This window comes from Rhinolophus hipposideros, assembly GCF_964194185.1.
Source record: "Rhinolophus hipposideros genome assembly, chromosome: 10".
In the NCBI taxonomy this organism is placed as follows: Eukaryota; Metazoa; Chordata; class Mammalia; order Chiroptera; family Rhinolophidae; genus Rhinolophus; species Rhinolophus hipposideros.
In genome coordinates this window covers 57,585,361-57,609,140 of record NC_138056.1, presented here as the reverse complement: position 1 = coordinate 57,609,140, position 23,780 = coordinate 57,585,361, and the positions used below count along the sequence as shown (strand labels likewise).

The 23,780-nt window shown below is 37.4% G+C and overlaps 2 protein-coding genes across 2 annotated transcripts in view; both read right to left on the bottom strand.

Moving 5' to 3' along the window:
- Window positions 1-1,120: 1,120 nt before the first annotated feature.
- Window positions 1,121-1,522, bottom strand: LOC308503516 (large ribosomal subunit protein eL31-like; the record flags this gene model as incomplete). Its single annotated transcript, XM_081062818.1, has 1 exon — window positions 1,121-1,522. The coding sequence occupies one exon, from the start codon at window positions 1,520-1,522 to the stop codon at window positions 1,235-1,237; it is 288 nt and encodes a 95-aa protein (XP_080918944.1). The 3' UTR covers window positions 1,121-1,234.
- Window positions 1,523-2,854: 1,332 nt separating this feature from the next.
- The window catches only part of CCDC83 (coiled-coil domain containing 83), a gene marked incomplete at its 3' end in the record, with an annotated part of 42,610 nt that continues 21,684 nt past the window's right edge, over window positions 2,855-23,780 (bottom strand). Inside the window, exons 5-11 of the mRNA XM_081063755.1 lie at window positions 23,101-23,268; window positions 17,671-17,762; window positions 14,983-15,051; window positions 10,153-10,274; window positions 6,499-6,578; window positions 5,767-5,969; window positions 2,855-3,016 (exon numbers count right to left, since the gene is read on the bottom strand). Of these exons, the coding sequence (XP_080919881.1) occupies window positions 2,855-3,016; window positions 5,767-5,969; window positions 6,499-6,578; window positions 10,153-10,274; window positions 14,983-15,051; window positions 17,671-17,762; window positions 23,101-23,268 (896 nt within the window). The remainder of the gene's footprint in view (window positions 3,017-5,766; window positions 5,970-6,498; window positions 6,579-10,152; window positions 10,275-14,982; window positions 15,052-17,670; window positions 17,763-23,100; window positions 23,269-23,780) is intronic.

Here is a 23,780-nt window from a genome sequence, read left to right as displayed (position 1 = left end):
TTCTTTATTCATGTGTACACACACACACACACACACACACACACAGGATTCAATAAGCTAATATTTTGTGGAGGATTTTGCATCTATATTCATGAGAGATATTGGCCTGTAATTTTCTTTTCTTGGAATGACTTGCCAGGTTTTAGTATTAGGGTTTTATTGACCTCATGGAATGATTTGAAAGTGCTTTTTTTCTTGATTCTCTGAAAGAGTTTGTATATGTTTGGTATTATATGTGCTTGAAATACTTGGAAAAATTCACCAGTGAGATGAGCCATCTGGGTTTGAAATTTTCCTTGTGGGAAAATTTTTAAATACAGATTTGATCTTTAAAACAGATCTAGGACTATTCAGAATTTTTATTTCCTTTTTTCAGAAATTTTTTAAAAATAAATTTTATTGGGGAATATTGGGGAACAGTGTGTTTCTCCAGGGCCCATCAGCTCCAAGTCATTGTTCTTCAATCTAGTTGTGGAGGGCACAGCTCAGCTCCAAGTCCAGTTGCCATGTTCAATCTTTAGTTGCAGGGGGCGCAGCCCGACATCCCATGAGGGAATTGAACTGGCAACCTTGTTGTTCAGAGTTTGTGCTCTAACCAGTGAGCCATCCAGCCGCTCCAGAACTGTTTTTCAAGGACTGTTTCCATTTCAGCTAAATTGCCAAGTTGAGAATTTTTTCCCCCTGATTACCTCTTATCTTTTTAATAATGTCTGTAAAAGCTGTAGTGATGTTTCCTTTTCCATTTGTTTTCTTTTTTTTTTTTGGTTAGTCTGACTGAGGATTATCAATTTTAATTAATCCTTCAGGGAATCAGCTTTGGCTTTGTTGATTTTCTCTTTTATAGGTCATCTTTCTATTTAATTGATTTTTGCTCATTATTTCCTTTCTTCTACTTTCTTTAGGTTTATTTTTGCTGTGTTTTCTAGATTTTTGACATAAAAGCTTAGATTGAATTTTCAGCCTTCTTTTTTAATGCATGAACTTAGTTATAAATTTTCCTTTAAACACTGCTTTCGCTGGATCCCACAAATTTTGACGTCATGTTTTATTATTCAATTCAAAATATTATTTCCTTGTAATTTCTTGTTTCACCATGGATTTTTTTTTTTTTGGCAGTTTTGTAACTTTATTTGACAATCAGCAGTTAGTTCTCATCCACATTAACTGTCTGTAGATTTTTGAAAGTGGTGACAGGTACGTAGGTAACCAATGTATAGAGCTTATTTGGTGAATCTTAATCCTCATTACGCTTCCTGGGCAACCGCACCCGGATGCGGTATGGGACATTCCTTATTCCTTTGGCCCAGACAGCTTTGTTGAGTCTGGTGTCAATGCGCACATCTGGTGTTCCCATCTCCTTCATGGCAAATTTCCGGATCTCTTTGAATGCCCGTGGGGCACGCTTCTTGAAACCCACTCCATGGATGCGCTTGTGAATGTTGATGGTATACTCTCTGGTCACTACCTCGTTGATGGCAGAACGGCCCTTCTTTTTCTCGCCACCCTTCTTTGCGGGAGCCATCCTGCTGGGCCCAAGTTGGAAAGAAGCTCACCATGGATTTTTTTAGACGGGTCTTGCTTGCTTTCAAATTGGATTGTTTTCCTAGTCTCGTCATAGAACTGTATTCTATATATTTCAATTTTTTGAGTATTTGCTGTGATTTGCTTTATGGCCCAGCATATGGTCTATTTTTGTAAATGTTTCATGTGCATTTGAAAAGAATGTGTATTCTATAGTTCAACTTTTTATATTCTTAAGGATTTTAAAAATCTTATTGGTCTATAAGTTATTGAGAGAGGTGTGGTAAGATCTTCAAGTCTGTGAATTTGTCTATGTCTTTTTTCTTTATCGTGGTAAAATATGCATGACATAAGGTTTGCCATACTGTTTCATAGTTAGGTAAATTTTGCTTTATGTATTCAAAATCATTCTTAGTAGGTGCATATAAATTTAAGATTGTTATATCATCCTGATGGATTGATCCGTTTATTATTTGGAAATGTCTCTTCATTTTCTCTTTATTTCTCTTAAAAATTCTTACCTTAAAGTCTACTTTGTCTAATAGTTAAGTCATACCACCCTCCCTCTGGTTAATGTTTGCATGGTGTATTTACTTTCAATCTATCTGTGGCCTTATATTTTAAAGGTGTTTCTTGTAGAAGGCTTTATAAGTAGATTTTGCTTTTAAATGGAATGCTGATGTGAAATTCAGGCACACTCACAGTTTCCTTGGTTTGTGGTACTCATAAAAGGGACATGACAATGGCCTTGGATAGGAACCCTGCAGTTTAGGCTTGATATAGCTGAAGGGAAAGGGATCTCCCTATTGGTGGAATATTTTGATACTGCCCTCAAATTTATTTGTTTCTAAAATGTTTTATGTTCATTATAAATAGTGTCAGGTTAAAGAAGAGTGGGCTTGAATTGCAGAATGGCTATCTACCACTCAGAACCCTCAGAGGGAAAGATGTGTAGTCAGTCAGTGCTATGTAAACCTCTACATTTTTCTCAGAAAAATTTCTCATTGAACGATTTCATGTTGGAATCATAGATTAATCACTGAATTTTTAAGTGGTAAGGAACCTCAGAGAACATCTTGGGCCCACTGTCATGCTTCTGATTACTTAAACATGGACAAATAAAGTGTAGTTCCATTCTTGGCACTCATACCATGCAGGTAAATGGAGAACTAAGTATTTGAACTTTGGTTTTAAATGTAATTTTGATTTTTAGAAATAACAACTGGTTAAAAAAAATGGACCAAAGTGTAAATAAAATGGGCAACTGATATGTTTCAGTTCCCAAAGAAAATTTATAAGGAAGAGTTGTTGTTTTACTTTGCGGCTTTTGGTCCTAAAGAAAAGACTTCATCATTTTATATGTGATGTGGCTTTCTGGGCTCCTGACATCGTCATAGAATTTGACTGGAGTGTCCATCTCTTGAAAATGAATGGGCATTTTCCTGCTTTCCACACGCATCAGCTTCACTTCCAGGGGGCCCAAGTTTACATAATCCTACGGTGAACAGACACAGAAGAGAATAGGAAGGTTATTCGGCAAGTTACCACCTTCAACAGACCAGGTTTTCTTTATTATAGTTGGCCTTGATATGACAGATTTCATTGCCCTCCTAGTTGCCTGAATGCTGTATAACATGTGAAACATGAGAGCTACCGAAAATAAAAAGCCACTCAGTAAACTTATATGCCAAGTGGGGTGTGGTAGGTAGACAAAATCTCCTAAAGAGAAGGCAGCAAGGCTAGCAGGCTTGTCTTTAGGGGGGTTCAGCAGGCGCACCAGCTAGAATTGGGGGGGGGGCGGTATATCCTCTGCAAACTCTCTCATTGGTAAAAGAAAGTGTTGGCCATATATATATATATATATATAAGTAGTCCTCAGTTGGCCAGGACATAACCACAGCAGAGTTTCTGTATTATTCATGAACAAAGGGAAAGATCTGCAAACATCACTCTGATTTTAAATACTCTAATATTAAAACAAATTCTTTAGAATTTTGCACTTTTCACAGGACCTTTGGCTATTGTATAGATAACACTTACCACATTCTGCCAAACTATGTTCAAGGTATCAATGACCAGAATTAGAAGTCTAACTTCTATGAAATCCCACAGTGAACCTCAAACTGGGTTCACATAGCTCAGGCCCTCCCTAACGTGCCTTCCCTCTTGGAAGCCTCCTCAAGCCATAACTCTTTCTTTTGAATTCCTTCAGCATTTTAATAAGCCTTTCCTGAGTACCCACTATATGCCAGGCTGTGTACCAAGTGCTGGGGTGCAATGATAAGCTCAGGGAGACAGATATAGATAGTTTGTTCCTCTTGTACAGTAATTAATGATTTTTTCCATCTGTCTTCTATTACCACGTAAGCTGTTTGAGGGTAGGGCCTGCCGTATAGTCATCTTTGAGACTTCAATTCCTGCTGTTCTCCTTAAATTCCCAAGCATCTAACAAGTACCTGGAATGTTGTGGGATTCTCAATAAATATTTGTTAGAACTTAGGAATATCAAAGAATAAAAAAAGAAGGCAACATTTGATTACTCAAAATTGTATATAACTATTTTAAAAAGTTTTTAAAATACATAATTATAGAGCTACAATGAATGTAAGATAGGAGAAAAGCAAATTGATGGACATCTACCACATATTTCAGAATCCTAATGTACTGTATTAGTCTACTCAAGCTGTCATAACAAAATACTGTGGACTGAGTGGCATAAACAATAGAAATTTATTTCTCACAGTTCTGGAGGCTGTAAAGTTCAAGATCGTGGTGCCAGCATGATTGGGTCCCGGTGAGAGCTCTCTTCCTGGCTTGCAAATGGCTGCCTTCTCACTATGTCCCCATAAAGCTTATTCTTATGAGGCCACAGTTGTATCGGATTAGAGCCCCATCTTTATGACTACATTTAATCTTAATCACCTCCTAAAGACCCTGTCTCTAGATACAGTTACGTTATGTGTTAGGGCTTCAACATATGCATGGGAGAGAGGTACAATGTGACATAATTCAGTCTATAACATACACAATGCCATTTTAACCACACCAAAAATTTCCATGGTAAATAAGGAGGTCTTTCACTCAACCAAATGGTATGCAATTTTGGAATTTTGTAGATAGTTGTCCACTAGCCTGAGGTCATCATAACATACCAGGTGTCATGATTCCAAGATACCTATGGGGGTGTTTGAAGGCAATAGAGACTAGAATTTCAGTCTTTAAATTGTCACTTGATGGTAACAGGACTGAACTGTAGTTAAAATGATTTTTGTTGATTTATTCAGTTTCTTCTGCTTTCTTATATCACTCTTTCGCCTACAACTTTAATTTCTAAAAGAACTTTTAAAGTTGTTGGTTGTATCAAGAAGGAAAATAGCAAGGGGTAGATGTGAGAGTAATCGGAATGTACCCAAAAGGTTTTAAAATGAAAAGGCTTGATACCCCAGGTATACGGATGCGGCAATTTGTACTTTCCAAAGATGCCCATGCTAATATATATCCTGCCCCACATGCTTTTCTTACAATGTGATGCTGACGTTACACTTTCAAGATATACAAGCTACATTCCCTCCCTTTGGGTGGGACTTTGTAACAATATCAACCAGTAGATTTTAATGGAAGGGATGGTGTATGATTTTCAAGGCTAAGTCACACCAAACATTGCAGCTGTCATCGTGGTATTAGGGATTGCTTGCTTGCTCTTGGAGAAGTCAGACACCATAATAAAGGGACAATCAAAGTGCCTTATAGAGAGGCCCATGTGCAGAGGAATCGAAGCCCCAGATTAGACAGCATCAACTTGCCAGCCATGTGAGTGAACCACCTGGGAAGTGAATACTCCTGCCCCCATCAAGCCTTCAGATGACTGTGGCCCCAGCCAATATATGCCTACAACTGCCTGAGAGTCCCAGTGAGAACTGTTCAATGAGCCCTTCCTGAATTCTTAACCAACAGAAGCCCTGAAAGAAAATAAGTGATTATTGTTATAAGGCACTAAGTCTCAGGGTGATTTGTTATGCAGCATTAGATAAGTGACATGGCATACTAGTAATGGAGGTCTGTAAATGAATATAGGTAGCAAACTGGGCAGAAGTAAGAGTGTATCCAATGCGAGATGTGAATGGTGGGCAAATTTTCTTAATAATTGCACATAGAATTTTTCAATATCCATAGTTTAGGTTAATTTTCTCAATTAATAAAATAGCATTATCTTAGTAGTCAAAGTTGTTTTCTTATGAGCCTTACCTTGAAATCCCTCTCATCCTCGTTGAGTAAGTGCTTCATATCAGAGGCCCCAAACTCTGTACTTGAACTCTCTTCTGTGTCTGTCGTCAGACACTGGCCTGGTCTGATGCCATCCTCATGACTAAGGTGTAAAGCACCGATCTCAATGGATGAGCTCATCATGTCTCTACTTTTTACTTCTAAGGGATGCGGTTTTGACTCTTCTGGGATGAATGAAAATAAATTATTTATGTGTATATTTTGGACAGATAAAAATACAATATATACTTTGTCACATTTTTAATTTGAAAGATCTTTGAGAATCTCTTGGGGGAGATGAATGTGAGAATTAGAAATGTGTTAGAGTGAGCCGCGTTTTCAGAAACTCTAAGTTCTATGCCCTTCCGTTGGCTAAGATGTCACAGTAATCGCATGGGAAACTTTGAATGGGCTGGATTTTTTTGTTGGTTGGCTAAATTGGAAAACAAACCGTGCCAGTGTAGAAAACACTCCATCCCTCTCCACCACTATCTATTTAATTCTCTGTGAAACATGGTTACTTCGATTGAAAATCAGACCAGAGAAAGGCGTTGGGTTAGGACAAGCGCTTCAGGAAGAAGAGGAATATGGAGGAGCTGGCATGGACCTATTCCCCGAATAGTTTTTGGATATGAGATGCTTCCTATGATAAGTGTTTGTTTAAAAAAAGTTTTTTTTTAAAAAAAAACGATCACCATTACAATAAAATAATACCTATATATGTTTCTGGCATCTCCAAAGGTGTTTCTTCAGGTGGCATGTCCAGTCCAGCAGCTTGGGTAAGATAGAGTCTCCTAAAAGAACAAACAAGAAAAGCAGTTTGTCAGTCAACAAATACTGTGCCACCTGCTCAGTAGTGTCCATCTCTCTGCTAGGTGCTGGAGACATGGGTGGAAAGAAGACATATATTCTACTCTTGAGGAACATAAGGCCCAGTGGGGTGGGAGACAGGCTCATAGTATTTTAGGGTGACAGTTTGTATATGATGGATAATTAGCATAGTGTGAGAAGTGCTGTGGGGCAGAGAGAAGCAGCACCTGATTTAACCTTAGGAGGTAAAGGATGGTTTCCAGGAGGAGATGAAACCTGAGCTGAGTCTTTAAGAACTAGGGGCTGTTTGCCAGGGGAGAGTTTGGGTGAAGGAAGGGCATTCCATGATAAGGGAATAACACACATAAAGTCCCAGAAATGAGAGTGAGCATGACACCAGTTAGGTCGCTGTTGTAGTAATCCAGGGGAGAAATGATAGTGTGAATTTCTCTTAAAATAAAGAGAAAAAGAAAGAGAGCAAGCAGTAGGAATCCAAGATGACATCTAGGTTCTGGCTTTCACTACATTCCCACTGAGTTCTGTCTGCTGTTGCGGCTCTCTGCACATGTATTTAATTCTGCTCCCCTTTTTATAGTCCCAGAGAATTTTCAATCAGAAAATATGATTTGAAAGGTTCGCATGGCATTTCCATTAGGTTTGCCCGAAGACAGCTTGAAGCCACTGGAACCTTGTAGATAAGCAAACAACTTCTCATGTTTAGCAGCTCAGAAACCAAAGGGCATGCCCTGGTTTACACACTGTCAGTTATTTAAAGAACACAAATAAAGTGTTATTCAAAATGCTTAAGGCTCCAGCAAGTAATGTAACTACATACAATATTTATATCTATAAAACCTTCTTAAGACTTAGAGTTAATTTCACAGATAGCTCTGGTCTGCAGGCAGACATGTCTGAGGGCATAGAGTTATCTCGTGGTTTGATCGTTTTGAATAATGAAGATCTTATTAAATGCCGTGACTTTCATAAATCTTCCTTCTCTCTGAATCATTAGCTTATTGTCACTTGCATCCTGCCATAGGGCAGCTGCACTTGATATTTAACAATACAGAAAATATTTTAAAGAATGCTATCATATGAAGTTAGTGTTAGAGAGATTTTTGGTATTAGACCACTTAGCCTCCATCCTGTGGCACTGGAGCTCCTGAACTGGCTGGAATTCACCTCATTCAATGTATCAAACTAATACCACCATGTTCTGTGTGAGTTGTGAAGGGAAAACGTTGGGGGAGCTTGGGATGGGAAATGCAGTAACCCTATTAGCTAGAATACCTCATTCTTCATCCAAGTAAGAAGTAGGACGTTTCGTATGTCCCCTGGGGACAGTTCACCCTGCTTACCACCCCGCTAGTATTATACAGGACTGAATTCTCAATGAAGAGGTGGAAAGGGTAGTTACTATAAAATACATATATAATATGTATTCTATTTGTTTGACTTGAAAGTGGGTACAGGAAAAGCTCCTGAATATATTTGAAGTTATCCTTCTGGATAAGAAGTGTAACAGATAATTGAGGTTTGCACTTTTCTCTGTTTCTTTATGTAGATCTTTCTAAAATGTCCTAAACAGTTGCCTCAAGGAGTTTATAATTTAGCAAGGCAACAGGCATTAAATAAGTAATCACCCATGTGATAAATGCTGGTTACAAAGGAAAAGTTCTGGGTGCCATGGCAGCATATACTGGGGCACACAATCCAGCTCTTATAAATGTTGCCCATGCTATTTCTTTTCCCCAGGACAGATTTTGATTTTCTGTCTCCCAAATCAGAAACAAGACTAAGCACTCGTGTCTCTCACCAAAGAAAATCAACCCACAGAGCAGTGATGACCAAGGTGAATTTTACTGAAGATTTTTGTGGGGAAGACAGAGGATAGGGTTAAATGGCGCATGATACAGCAAACAACTTAATGAAAATCCCCATTGAAAGTTTCTCATCTCCCTCCCCACCCTTGTCAACTTCTCTCTGGCCAATGAAAGAATCCCCCTTGTTGCAATTAGCACTTCAGTTTCTTGTCAGCACCAAATCAGATACCGCAAACTGAGCTGACCAAAGCAGGAAGCGGGGTTGGCAGTTTACAGGGTAGCTCTTTTCTAAGGTTTGGCTCACTCAGAAAAGAGGAAAAGAGTACAGTGGAGAGCAGGTAGAGCAGTGGTTAGAAGCCACAAGCCCAGCAACAGCTGGCAGAGATTAGATATGGTTACAAAGAAAGCGGCAGTAACGGCAGATGGCAAGGATTAGAGGAGGGCAGGAGTGTGGAGCTGGGGACCTGATCATAGGAAGGAGGGCTCACAAAAGAGAGCATTGCCTACTGGGGGGACAGGGAAAGCCCCACCTTCTAGGGGCCCTCAAGGGGATCAGCTTAAGGTCTGCATATACAGGAGTCCATCAATCAACCAATTAATTCAGCTTAACCCATACATCATCCCCAATGGTTTTTACCTCTCCCGGCAGCACAGATATATTGTGGAAGGGAGAAAGTTGGCCCCTTTCTCCATCTTGCCCCACCCAGCTTTCAGGCTATGCAGTCATTGTACTATCTCCCAATTTCTCTAATCTCGTATCCTGACAAAAAAAAAAAACAAAACAACCCACAACTTATCTGTATCCACCCTTCTTGGAACACGTTAGGAAGTTTATAAGCAACAAATACTTTATTGTATCTCAAATAGTATTTTTGCATGGCCCACAAGCAACAGGAACTACTTGTGTGGGAATTTTTTCCTGGCCCTTCCACCATGTTGAACTTCTCTGCTTTAATTTCTCTCCTGTCTTGCACATGTATATCCGACACGGGTGTGATTTATTTCCCCTTTTTCCCTAAACATGCTGCTATTTAGATTGTTTCTGACTACTTATTCAAATTATGAATGCCACTTTGAGTTTTAAATTCTGCCATACTCCAGGGCCCTGATTTTCCATCAGGATTGGTATATAAAGACTTCTTTGTCAGGAAAGAAAAAGAGATAACCTCAAATACAAAGGCATGTACACACATTTGGTTTTTTTTTTTTTTTTTTTTTTTGTACAGGAATAGATGTGACTTGGAATGCCAGGCTATTTCCTCTGCCTAGAATGTAGTTTGACCCTTTTATTAACTATCAAAGGAAACCATTCTATAGTCCACAAGGTACCCAGAAGCTCAGAATACTTCCAGGAAGGTACCACAAAGTTGATCACACTCGTCTTTGTGCTAACTTTGTACCTCATACACTTTCTTCTGCACTGTTATGCACTTAATTTCATGTCCATATTCCCTGCTGCCCTGAAGGCTTCTGAAGGTCAGCAGTTGTGACGTTCGTGTTAAATGTTTGCTATCATGATTGCAGTGCTTTGCTAGAAAAAGCAAGTCAAAATTTGCACTGTACCAATGGTCAATTATAATAATCTTATACCTTCACCATGGCCATTTTGTGAGTTCCTTTCTTTTCAACTATTGCAATCTGTCTGAAGCATTGAAGAATTAAGTTATCTTCAAAAAATAACTTTACAGATACAAATATTTACAAAGTACTTTCTAGATATGTTAATAAATTTCACCTGGGTATGTTGAGATCCACAAGTTTACAGTTGAATAGTTGATCAATGAGCACCAAATTTTCTTCTTCCAATTTATGAACGGCTTTTTCCAATATTTCAACTTCCTTCCTTTGATTTGCAATCTGTTCTTAGAAAAAGCAAATGAGTGGTTGGTGCTTACTGACTTAGTTCTATTTAGTCTTCTGTAAGAAATTCAACTCCTAAACATGCTTTTGCCTGAAGGGAAGATCTGTTCTGTATTATTTAGCACTGGGTTTGCTTTATCCTTCTTTTCTAAAAAGGAATGGGTGTAATTCTTTTTCAGGTCATTTGTAGAACTTGTTTGCATGGTAAGGCAGTTTTTACTGAATGGCAGGAGCTGTCCTTTTCTACCCTTCAGAAACATCACTGGACTTATATATGAGCTAGAGGGAGAGATAAATAAGACTAATTTATTAGTATGGTATATTAATAGTAAATGAGGATCTACATAAGGTTAACAAGAGAAAACTGTACACTCTAGGCAGAAGGAACGATGTGGACAGCACAATTATTTTGGTGTGGGTAGATACAAAGTGGGAGTGGGGAGAAGTAGGAGAGGAATTGGACAATTAGGGAAGAGGCAAACAATGCTGAAGAGTCTGGTTTTTGTCTTAGAGGTGATGAAAGGTCATTGATAGACATAGCAAGTTTAATTAACATTTACTGAAGAAATATGGCTAACTCAAATATGAATAAAATTTGCTGGTCCCATTGATACAGTTCTTGTCAGTCTTCAAAAAGTATATTTTGATAACACTTGTCTAAAGAAGGCTTGATACTGGGAAGAATATATAGAAGAATGTTACTAGATAAAATCCCCAACTTAACCCCTCTCCCTCCCAAAACAGCATGAGCTATACAGGTGCTGGAATGAGAGGGGCTTATGGGGAGAGGTCAGAACAACAGAAGTAAGAGTGTAAAATGGAAAGTGATAGGCTAGTGAGAAAAACAGAATGATAAACTGGGAAAAGTAATGTGTCTCGAGGAAATAGATGAGACAAGAATGGCACAGGCGTTTAGATTCAGTATCTCGTCAGGAATTGCCAAGAGTATAACTGAGATGAAGACTTAGAAAAAGAAGACTAATATTTTTGATTCGTAATTGAGATTTAATTATTGTATTTTAGAATCTGGACGCATTCAGCACATTAACACAGGCATATGTCTATCATATAAGTCATTTATTAAATGATTGAATTCTTACTAAGGGCACGGTTCTGTGCTAGATGTGGAAGGACACAAAAGAATTAGGCATGGCTCCTCTCAAAAGAGTTTACAATTCAGTGAACAAATATACAAACAATATATTATAAAACGATACCAGTGTCACAGAAAAGGCTCAGATATTGCTGGTGGATTGGAGTGAGAAAGAAGAGAATAATTTATCTACCTGCTTTAATCAATTTAGCAAAACCACTTAAGTCCATAATAGCAAATTACAAAGCTAGGGATTGGTGCTTTGGGATCACTTATGTCGAGAGATCATCAGTTTGATTACAAGCTTGAATGCCTTAAGGAAAAGTTTGTAATTTTCAAATGTCAAATGATGAGAAAAGAAATTATAGTTAGAGGTTGTAAACAGAAGGAATTAATAGAACATTTGGAAATGTTTGACCTAAGGGGTTGGCATGCTTGGGAGGAGCACACACAGTTCTTGATCTGTTTCCAAAGCTGGGAATGAGGGCCCTTTTGGGGAGATAAGTCCAACCTTTCTAGCTAAGGATATCTTGTGACATCACCTACCCCTTTAGAGTTCTAAGTAAGGTTCTCTTCAATGGCTATCTCCCTCCCAGCCTTTTGAAATGTTAGGGAAATGAAAACTAATTTCTTTTTATGGCCATATAAATACCTTTAGATTTCTGGGGTAAGAAATGGAAAAAGAGGAAGTAGCAGACCATTTCTCCCTCCCCGACACTGCTCCTCTCAAAACACCTGAGAAATGTACTTAAGAAATTGGGAAAGATAATTTAGTTAAAACTTAATAGTTAATAACTTAATCAGGGACCTAGGATCCTGAATAAGGCATATGCCCTTGAAATTTTCCTCTGCAAGATCCAAGATGGCTTTATGTCTCCTTGCACTCGAAACTCTGATTGCTAACCTCTTTGAATCCTTTTGTCTAGTTTTTCTCTTTCCATTTGTTAACTTAGTCAAAGTCATTTGGAAATTTCAATTTTCTTCATTTTCCTAATAAGCATGCTAAATAAAACCAGGTAATGAAGGTCAGGCAACAGGATATCTCAGATTCTTCCCAGAGACCTAAGTTTTTGGTTATTGTTGAGAGAGAGCTAAATGGAGAAATATTTTCAGGAGTTCCATTATTAAATATCCCTCGTTACTCATTCTAAATCTCCCTCAAAGAAATTAATCGACATACATTGTTCTATTTCCAGGCAATTTTCAATTCTTGTGATAGTACTTATAACCAGAAATGGTTTTAATTAACTTTGTGAGTAAATTTAATAATGCTAAAATTAATATTTATTGGAATAAAGAGAAATTAAATTTATTGAATTTTCTTAAAATGATTTGTCCTTTATTACTAAGCTCTTTTTGCTCAGGATTCAATTAAACTTGACATTTTTCTGTCTTTTATTTCCACTGATTTATGAGAAGTACAAAACAAAATGTAATTTGTGGCTTTGGTAGGAAGGATCAAGGCACCAAAACAGCCCTTCTTATCAGTCAAATATACATTTTTATAGTCATTTTTCTCTAAACCTAGTATGTACGACATCTTACAAAATATAAAATTTGAACTGTGAAATTATTATCATTAGGAACATACTGCTAATTTAATAAAAGTATAAGAACTAAATTCCTCCCTAATATTCTTTAACTATTGAGCTCACCTTGAGTTTTTTAAATCAACACTTATTTTTTTAAATTGGGGATTCATTTGATTAGCTTTGGGAAATAGTATGGACTCCTAATTACCATGACTTTATAAAGGCAATTTAAAGATAATTGTTAATATCATAGAAAGCATATTAAAATTTAAATTTTCTGTTTTCTAGACTTACCAACTCTATTTGGTCAAATAGGGAGCAAGGTAAAGGGAAGAGGAGAAGGTGACAGTGACATTTTTACCTTAAGTGTCTTAGCAGATGGTTAAAAAAATGCAGAAAGAAAATTAAAGGAGAAACTCAATGAGTTCTGCTTTAAGTATGTTGAATATGAAGTGCCTTTGGGATATCCAAGTGTCCCAATATCTGGCGGGCAATTAAAAATATAAGCCCAGAGCTAAGGACACACACCAATTAATGCTGAAAATGTACTTTTGAGAATCACATACAAGTAACTAGCTAACAAGAGTTGTATGTAGTTGAAATGAAGTCTCCCTAAAGATAGTGAGTTTTCTTTCACAGATGGCACTTAAGCATAAGTTCAGTGGCTACTTGTCTGGATGTAAAAGGAATTTACAAGGATTGTAATGAGTTTTGCACATTTGTAACATTTGCACCTTTGTACCACTCTCTAACATCTACACCAAAGATTACCTGCCTGTTTCATCCAATAACATGTTCTCACATCTTTACCCACGATCTAAGCCATATATTTGATTCATCCTTCCAATAAATATATCAATAATTATGGACATTCTTTCATTCAATAACTAGTGAGCATAGATAATTTATTAGGTTTCATGGATATATAGTTGAAAAGTGAAGAGAGAGATGTATAAACAGACAATTTCAACATATATATATATTTTTATTATTATTTATTTATTTATTTTTAAATTTCAACATATTTTAATATGAGTTACAATGAAACGAGAGAGCACTGGGGAAAAAAACACTTAAGACTTCCTGGGGCAGTTACAAAATGATCCTCAAATGAATTGATAATCAAAGTCAGTGCCTAAAGGAAGAGTTGGCGTTTTCCAGGCAGATAAGGGTAAGGAGGTAAGGGCAGAGGAACTTGTACGTGTAATGCCAGAAAAACAGCGTAGTACCCCATTATAAAGAATGTCTAGAAGTCCTCCCATGACCACATCCAGCAAGAGCAATGTTACAGCCCTGGTAGGGAGACAGGTGGACAGCCGAGTCCATTAGGTCCTGTATCATCTCCAGAAGGAGGTGTGAAGAGAGCCTGAGGACCAAGCTGGGATGGGATGTAGAGATGGCAGCAGGCAGAGACATCGTGACCACTGGCAAATGTCTGTAACTGTGGGTTTGGTGTTGGCTGCAACACAGTGTCCCAAAGGCCAGAGCCATCCATTTTAAAGTCACCAAGGTAGGATGCAGACTAAAGCACTTCCTCCATTGTAGGAAGGCAGAGGGAGCTAGGGTTTAAAGGAAACCCCATAGATCTGAGCCCTTTTTACTAACACTCCCCACAAGAGGGCATGTAAGTCACACCTCCCTGTACATCAGGGATCCATCTTGTAGAAGAGCAGGGGGAGGAAAGAAAACCTAAAAGACTGAATTGATTCAAGGGAGATCATGTCATCCCAAAGGGGCAATTTACAGTAGCGGACAAGAGGTTAGAACGAGCCTATAGCCTTGCTCTCATCACCCAGAAGGAAGTAGGGTCCTGAGGAAGACCAGACCAATCTTATGGCATAAAGAAGCTTTGAGTATATTTTGTGAATTGTAATGCCAAAAATGATTTCTAGTTATTATTTAAATTATTTGTGGTATGCATTGAGTAACAGCTTGTAATAAAATTAAGATTCCACTTGAATTTTATTTTACCTCAGCCAGTCACAGTTCCATGCTTTCCCCATAACTTCAGCTCATAAGTAAAAGTCATTTACAGTTCAAAAACAATGAGAAAAAAATTATTTTTAAACATTCCACTCACCTCTCTTTTTAGCCAGTCGTTCTCGCAGATCTCTTGATAGTTGCCCTTGTCAATGAATCTTAGAGCATTCTAAAAAAAAAACACGTTTCTCTATTGAGGTAAAGTTGCCACATGGCGATTCACAATTTTAGCAATGAGGGTGCACAATTAATTTAGATGATCATTCATTTAAAATTTTTTTTTTGCAATTACTTTGGAGACATACCTAAGAACTTTTGGTTCGGTTGTTCTTTCTTTACTATCCTACTGTATTGTTTTTGCTGATTTGCCCTGCTTAATATAGGCATGTCAGTTTAGAGAACTGGACAATGGCTGCCTAGTCAGTGTAGCCTCTATTGTGACTGAATCTGACTGCCATGGTGAAATCAACCATTAAGTGATCTGCTCTATAATTAAAATGGCTAAGTTGCAGTGATCAAACATTCTTCATGTAACCCAACATATAGCAAAAGCATGAATAGATTACATTACTATCTTTTTAAAGACTCTAGGCAACTTTCAAGGCCTAAAACTTTATGATCCTTTGTGCTCTCAATTCTGACAGGTATGACCTAAGAAAATCCAGAGAGGACACATAATCTGTACTTCTTTATCTCTCTTGCTCTGAGTCCAACTCAGAACCAGGTCTACTGATTTTTACAGACTCTCTACCACTCTCTCCTCTTCTCAGGTCAGTAATAGCAATATATATATTTACAAACCTAATAGCAAATAGTTTCAGGGTGGCAGGCTATAATTAGACAGTCACTCGGATAAGGGCATTTTAGACAAAGAAAACAAGCAAAGCCTTACTTAGTTAGCAGGTTCACAAAATAGAAATTCATTTTTAATTACTTGGATATTTACAGGTTCACCTAAAGGAACTTTATAGTGGATGACAGATCATATTTATCTGTGAGGTACTTTTATATGGATACCATGTTATAGATTTAATAGTTAACAACTGAAGGGCACAACCAAAGAAGAGAAATTAAGAAAAATCTTTTCGTTCGTAAACATGGGACAGAAATAAATTTAAAATATGTTAAGGCTAAATTTATCTAAATCTTTAGAGTTGGAAGATTTACAATAAAATTGTTTCTTTAAATCATGCTAATTAAGAGGGGACCTATAATTTCCTAGCAACCAGGAACTTTTAAACTCCAGCTACAATGGATACTTCTAAAGTTTCCTCGAACATAGAATTTCATTTGAACAAAAGTAGGAAGTAGCTCATAACTGAAGTTAGTTAGTTGGCTAATGGCTGAATTCACTGACAAAGGAGCCATAATTTGCAACTTTGGCCACACGTTAGAGTCTTCAGGATGTTTTGAAAATCCAGAAGCCCAGGCAACATCCCAGGCCAATTACATGAGCATCTCTATGGGTGGGTCCCAGGCACTAACTGGGTTAAACAAATTTCTCAGGTGTCTCCAATATACAACCAAGGATGTGCAACAGTGGATTATAGGAAGTTAGATTATATGATAACCTAGCCAGATAAAATGAGGAAACTCCATTCATGTGTGTGGGTGTTTGGTTATGTAGAGAGAAGAAGTATACAGTGTAATGATTAAGAGTAATGGTCTGAAGGAGACGTCTTGAATGGAATCTCGATTCTGTCACTTGCATGGACAAACTACAAAATTTTTTTGTGCTTCAGTTTTCTTATTAGCAAGTCTGTACCTTAGACGTAATGTAAAATGTTGTTGAGACTTAAGTGTAAAATGCTAGGAACAGTATCCAGAACAGTCCTCATTATATGTTGAATATGTACATGTTGAATATGTACATGTTGAATATGGAAGCATATTCGATCTACATATACACTTTTTATCATCTTAACTATGGTCAGATCCCTTAATTGTCGATTTCACTATTTAGTCATATTCAGTTACAAAGTGGCCGAATTGCATGGGAAGCAGACAAACCATTGGTCAGTTCTCCATAATCTTCTGTGTTTGTGTAATCGGTAAAAATCGTGCCATAGGACAATAACAGTAAAAGAACAATTGAACCAACAGGGAAGCAATAAACAATTGCAAGTGAAATTTGGTGAAGAACTTGAGAAAAGTCCAGAATTTATGATTCTGAAGAAGAGATGTTCCAGATGAAGAGACAATCCCAGCGGGACCTCACTGATTTAGGAGTAGTCTGAGGACAGCGGAAGGACAGTGAAAAGAAAAGAGAGTCATACATTTCGTGCAAAACAGAGATGAGAAAACATATAAGATTGGAAATTGTATCTCAAATAATTTTTTGTATCCCAAATTTTTAAAGCTCAAGCAATGTAAAGTATACTCTCTTAGGTTTGGATACGTAAGAAAGTACTTTTTATTTTTTTAGACAAATTATATTTCATTCTATAATTCATCCCAAACTTTTCTTTAATAATTCATTGCAGCCATTATTATTATACTTTAAAAATAACTGAATAATAATTTACTGAGCTCTTGTTCTCTATGAGACACTATGCTGCTTAAATCATCTCATTCAATCCTCATACCTACTATTCTTTAAAGGTAAATATTACCATCCCCTTTTTATACATTAGGAAACTGAAGCCCAGAATATTCAAGTAACAAATTTAGTTTATACACCCAATAAGAGGTAGAACTGCAATCTGAAAAACTTCCTAACTTAAGAACCCAAGTTCTTAACTATTATACCACAAGAAATTATTTTGTTTTTCAGAAAATTGAAATATACCTGTGTGGCCCATTCCTTCTTTTGGTCCAGTTGCAACAAAGTTTCTCTGATTATTCTCTTTCTAGCATCTTCCAGAGTGATCTTATATTGTTCTTTAAAAAGAAAAAGAGAAGCCTTCACAAGACTGATCAGGTAAAACTAAGATGTTTGTAGATTTTAGCTTCTATGATCCCCACTTCTCCTTTCTACACATTTTCCCCCTGAATTTTCAGGGCACATTTTTAATGAAGCATCTACTACCTCCAATTAGAACAAATTGCTCCAAAAATTTACTAACATCCTAATGTGAATTAGTTTTAAGATGATATCTCTCCCGTGAATATTTGTATCTGAAAGGACTCTCTCTCCAAAGAGAGAATTTCCAACACTTATTACTTGTGTGGCCGTCTGGCCTTCATGTCCCACAACTTCTGATTCCACAAAAGAAATAGAAAGAAGATTTGATTATCCACTTGTGTAGCATGCTGTACATCTGACTCCAACTAACTGAATTTCCAATATTCTTTGCATGTGTTTCCTGGGACAGGAAGGACAAAGCGAAAAGAGGAGAGAGTGGTAGAGGGGCTGTGAAAGTCGGTAGACCTTGCTTTGTGTTGGGTTCAGAGCAAGACAGGGGAACAGAGACGAAGTGCAAATTCTTTATCCTCTGCCAATTTTCTCAGGTCATAAATGTCAGAATTAAGAGAGCAAAGGATCATAAAATTTTAGGCCTTGAAAGTTGCTTAGAGATCATATAATCAACACTCCTGTTTAAGGAAAGTGCTTTTGTTAAACAGTGACATTAAGGCTACTTTACAAAGTGAAGAGAAATAAAGCTGGATAAATGAGTCCAGTTTGTTCATTGTTTTATAAAAGTCATCATCAAGCTTTTTTGACATGCGTGACACTATTTAAAGCACAGGGAATACTGCTGAATAAGAGACAAAACCCCTGTCCTTATGACATGTACATTCTAGTGGGGGAGTCAGACCATAAATACATAAATGAGCAAATAAATAATTTCAGGTGGTGATGTTTGTGATGAAGAAAAACTGAAATTTTCTATTTTCGATAAGGTGATCAGAGAAAGCTTCTTTGAGGAGGTAACATTTGAGCAAAGACTGAACAAAGGGAGGGAGTCAGCCAGGTGCAACAGGAGGGAACTGTACTACTTCAAATTCGAGAATAAAGTTAGTTGTGCTTTATAATATCTATATTATAAGTCCCCATTCGTTGTGTGTTGTTTTTTTTTTTTTTTATAATGACTGAAGAATAATTATTTGGAAGTCAGGAAGTATTTTTCCATACAAATGATGACAATTACAGTTGCTAGATTTCAGGACTGGTCCAGAGACCCATTCAACTTACTCTATAACTAAATAATAGTATTGAACCAATAGTGCTGTGGAACCTCGCTGCCATTTAGGACACTGTTTCAAAGGGAAAAGTTTCTCCACAGACCAAGTCAGCCAGAGCACAACGCTCAGGGATCTTTGGTCACCGGGTAGGAGATCTGCAGGTCTGGTCTTTCAAATGTTTGGAGCCAAACTAAGGCTCTGGAAAAGGGACCAGCGAGCTTGGCAGGAGTTATTCAGCCCTCACCTGTACTTTGTACTGGCATAACTACTTCTCCTATTAGATGAAGACTCTGAAAGCAGAGTGTAAGAACTTTCTTCCATATCTTTCTATGACTGCAGTCCTGAGACACAACAGATACTAAAAATATTTTGAAAAAAAAAATGAAGTTTGGCCACTTGCAAGCCTTTGGCAGGCAGTACTCTGAGGCTTCGGCACACGGTAGCCGCAGCCAGTGATGGCACTTCAGGAGCAACTTTGGTGGGGAGGGGAAGGGGGAGTAAAAGGAAGAAGGGGAAAGTACCCCAAGTTGTGGAATGGCCAGAAAGGGGGACTGGAATGATCAGTTTCTGCCTGTAATGGAGTTGGAATGAGAATGTCTGACTGAGGCAGCGGTTTATAAACAAGAGAGTTGATGAAGTTTTGGGGACTGGTCTCACTTGACATCTAAAGAATAAGAAAATGGAAGTCTTCATTATTCCAACCTACGTATGCTCATCTCTATAATGTGTATTTTTCTTACTTATTCAAAGTAATCACATGAATGTATTAATCATTTCAATCTCATTTCTGATGGAGTTTCTTTTTAAATTCAGGACCTAGTCCACTAGAGTAATGCTGGGTATTGTTTGAACTTTCTACCCAACAAAACACATAGATCAGTCTCAAAGTTGCAGTGGATCGAGTTTAGCTGTAATGGATTTTACATTTTTAGCATCTGAAAGAAATCATAATACCTGGAGCTTGGTAACATTAAATATTAATTCTCTGCTGTAAATCATTAAAAAATCAATGACCAAATATGCCCTGACTAAAGTTGTAGCTCTCTCTATTGCCATATTAGTATGAAAAAAGCAATAACATCCAACTCTGTTCCAAATTCCATATAAAACTCTATGGACTCTTTTTCTTCTTAAAAGCAGAGCAACCAGCACAAGGGAGGATGTGCAAACCTCATTGTTATCCTTTGCAATTTAGATGATGTTTTTAGGTAGCAACTATTAACCATTCATTCGTGAATACAGCCAGAGAAACTGGGAGTAGAAGAGTCTCCTTCTCATAAAAGTTTAAGACATTGTGAATGGCAGTGTGGGAGACATGACTTTTCTGCCTTGAGACTGCCGGCTGCTCGAATGCCCGGTCTAATGTGATCACTTCTCAGAAGCTGACCGCAAACCGCGCTGGCTCAAGTTTGCTTTGCTTTGTTCTCCTTTCTCTGTTATGTGTGGCTCTGCTTTGGTTTACTCCTTCACAGCCTCTTGGGAGTCTGTTGTCCACTCTTCACGCACTTCAGGTGTCACACAGCTTTACTGTGCGGATCCTCTGCTGTGATGGTGGCCTCCTTTTAGCCCCACTTGGAGAAAACTGAGTAGGGGCAGGTGGCAATACTGGCCATACAAAAATTTCTTCAGGCACAGTATGTGTTAGAGCGCCATCCCTACCTCACTGAATCACAGAGCTGGGAGAGACTATTTGAAGCATATTGGCTTGGGGTCTGACATACCTGGGTTCAAATCCCATTTCCACTACTTACCATGTTTCCTCGAAAATAAAACCTAGCTGGACAATCAGCTTTAATGCATCTTTTGGAGCAAAAATTAATCTATGACCCCATATTAGATTAGATTAGATTAGGTTATTCCCAGTCTTATATTATAGTAAAATAAGACTGGTTCTTACATTAATTTTTGCTTCAAAAAACGTGTTAGAGCTGATGGTCTGACTAGGTTTTATTTTCGGGAAAATCTGGTATTAGCTAGTCAGCCGCGTATCCCTTAGATTTCTCAGGGATGGGTGATAAACTAGATCTCAATGTTCCCCAAACTGTAGGGGACCCATCGAATAATCTGAGGAGTTTCCTTAAAGAACTTCCATCTTGATTTGAGGTGGAGGAATTATCCTTCAGCTGCCCCTTTGCCAGACAGTGTAGAACTAATAACATGCCAAGAGCTCATTTCAAAAACGGTCCCTTAATTTCTAGCAATCTTTTCTCAGCCTCTCCAACTTATTTTATAGACTGGAGTTCAGTGGTTGAAAGTATGAAACCAGTTTTCTGACTCATCATGTTGCAAGTTTGCATGGTGGTATCACACTTTACTTGAAAATATGGTATCCATTATATGGTCACCCCAGTTTAAACAGACTGAAAAAGTTTTATTTAAATATACTGTTTCACTTATAATAACCCCCCCTTTTTTTTCTAAAATATTTGTTCCTTGCAAGTATAGTAGTGTAACTAACACAAACCCCATCATCATGGATGTGGGAGGAGAATTCCAGAAAAATCATGGAAGAAGGGCAGAGGTGGGAGACAAGGAAAGAATGATTGTAAGGCTTCAGATGAATTGATTTAGCGGTCTTGCTCTTATTCATTGTGTCCAATTAATGATCCCTAAAGTGCTTTAAAATCCCCTGGAAGAGTTGTTGCTGCATGGTTAGAAGTGCCTCAAGCTAATAGCAAATGAGATAAGCCCGTAACAGCCATTTTTTCATGATACCTAAAATTGGCTATAAACTGAGGTACAATGAGCAAGTAGTTCAATATATAAATGTTATTACCACCACTCAAAAAGCGTGAAAAATTTTAGTTCAAACAACTCATCCAAATTTCTATCCAAGATAATGAGTTAAGTTTATATGAGAAGATCACTCTTCCTATTTTAAAACTAAAATAAAGAAATGCTGGATAAATTATTTTAAAATTTTTAAACATGCGAGAATAACTATTGTAAACTAAAGTATGGTACTGAGGCACAAATACATAGATCAATGGAACAGAATAGAAAGCACAGAAAGAGATCCAAATATACATGGGAAATTAAAGTATGATAAAGTCAGCATCTCAGATCAGTAGAGTAAAATGGATTATTTGATAAATGATGTGGGGACAACTGGAAAAAAAAAGGTTTAAATGTAAAAACGAAGCCATAAAAATTCTAGAAGAAAATATTAGAGAATTTATTCATAATCTCAGAAATCATAAAATCAAAGACTGATAAATTGGGCACTATAAAATTACAAAATTTGCTCATACATACGCCCCTACAAACAAAAGACTAATGAAAAATAGGAAAAATGTTTGCATTTTACATAAGTTAAAGAGCTAATTTCCTGAAAATGTAAAGAGCTCCACAACACAATAAAAAAATGGGCAAAGGATGTGAACAGGTGGTTCACATAAAAGGAAATTCACATGGTTCTTGAACTTATGAAAAGTGTTCTTTCAGGCCAGATTTCTCCCATTTGTTCTATCCTTTGACTTTCCTGTCTCTGAGACTCTGGTGTTCTTTTAAGCCATTATGCTCACCTCGGTGACAGACAGGTGGTCTCATGGTTCCCAGAGCTACTCCTCGTAAACTTCATTCCATCCTGTTCCATCCCCTCTCCACTTCCCGTCTCATGTTTGTTCTCCTGTGTTTTCTGACTACAACTTAGCATTTACTTGAACATTTCTCATTATGTAATAATTCTGGTTGTCCAGCCTGGCGAGGTTGCTTTCGCTTGCCTCGGTGAATTTCCTTTCTAATATAACCCAGTCCCAGGCCCCTCCTGCCTCAGTGGACTTACACCAGACCAGGTGTAGGAGCACATAGGCACCACCCACTGAATGAAACTTCTTCCTTGAAATCAGTTGCTTTCAGGGTTTCTCCACATCTGACTCCCCGTCTTTTTACTTGCCCTTCTCAGTTTCATAGGTAATCCTGGGATAGTTTCTTTACTCCCTCCCTCCACCTTTGCCCTTATTAGGCTCATAACTGCTTGTGCTAACAGCAGAGAGGAATGAATGATTCAAGAAGTACCCATTCTTTTCTTCTACTGAATGTCTGCCTTTTAAAGAATTTTTACTGAACTTGAACCAGCTTCGTTGCAACTGACCTGACATTTTCTCTGCATTCTCTTTAACTTTATTGATGTCATTTTGTAAGGAGATGATGAGTTTAGCATGGTTTTCACTCCCTGAATTCTTGTACTCTTCCCAATATTCCTTCTCACTGAGTTTCTCAAGAAATAGTTTCTCAGCGTTACTGATTTGCAGTCGCATATCTGTTGAAAGAAAATCAAAACACCATGTCATTTCTATTGTCCTTGAAACCATTAAATGATACAATCTGATTTTATGAAGTTAGGGTCTGATATTAAAATGCTATTATCTCATAAATCCAATTTTATATGTACAATTTAAGGAAATCTAAACTATTCAAACAATTGTTTAACTATTCCTCATGATTCAAAATCTAAGTAAAATTACACTTACAATTCTAAAGTAGATATGTGGTTTGGGGCTGTAATTGAGAACTATTTTAGACAATTAAACTATATGCCTAGGAACTCACAAGTTTAAATCATTGCTGTGATAGCTTGATAAGGGTCCCATCTTGTACAATACATCACATATACTTTTTATTAGTAAATTGTGATTTTTTTTTCTGGCCATTATGCTTCTGGACAAAGTGATTTCACCTTATATCATTCCATGGTCCTCGGCAACCATTTTTGTAAGCATGTTGTTTGATTCTGTCATCTAAAGTTCATTTGCGTGAAAGGATAGCATACGA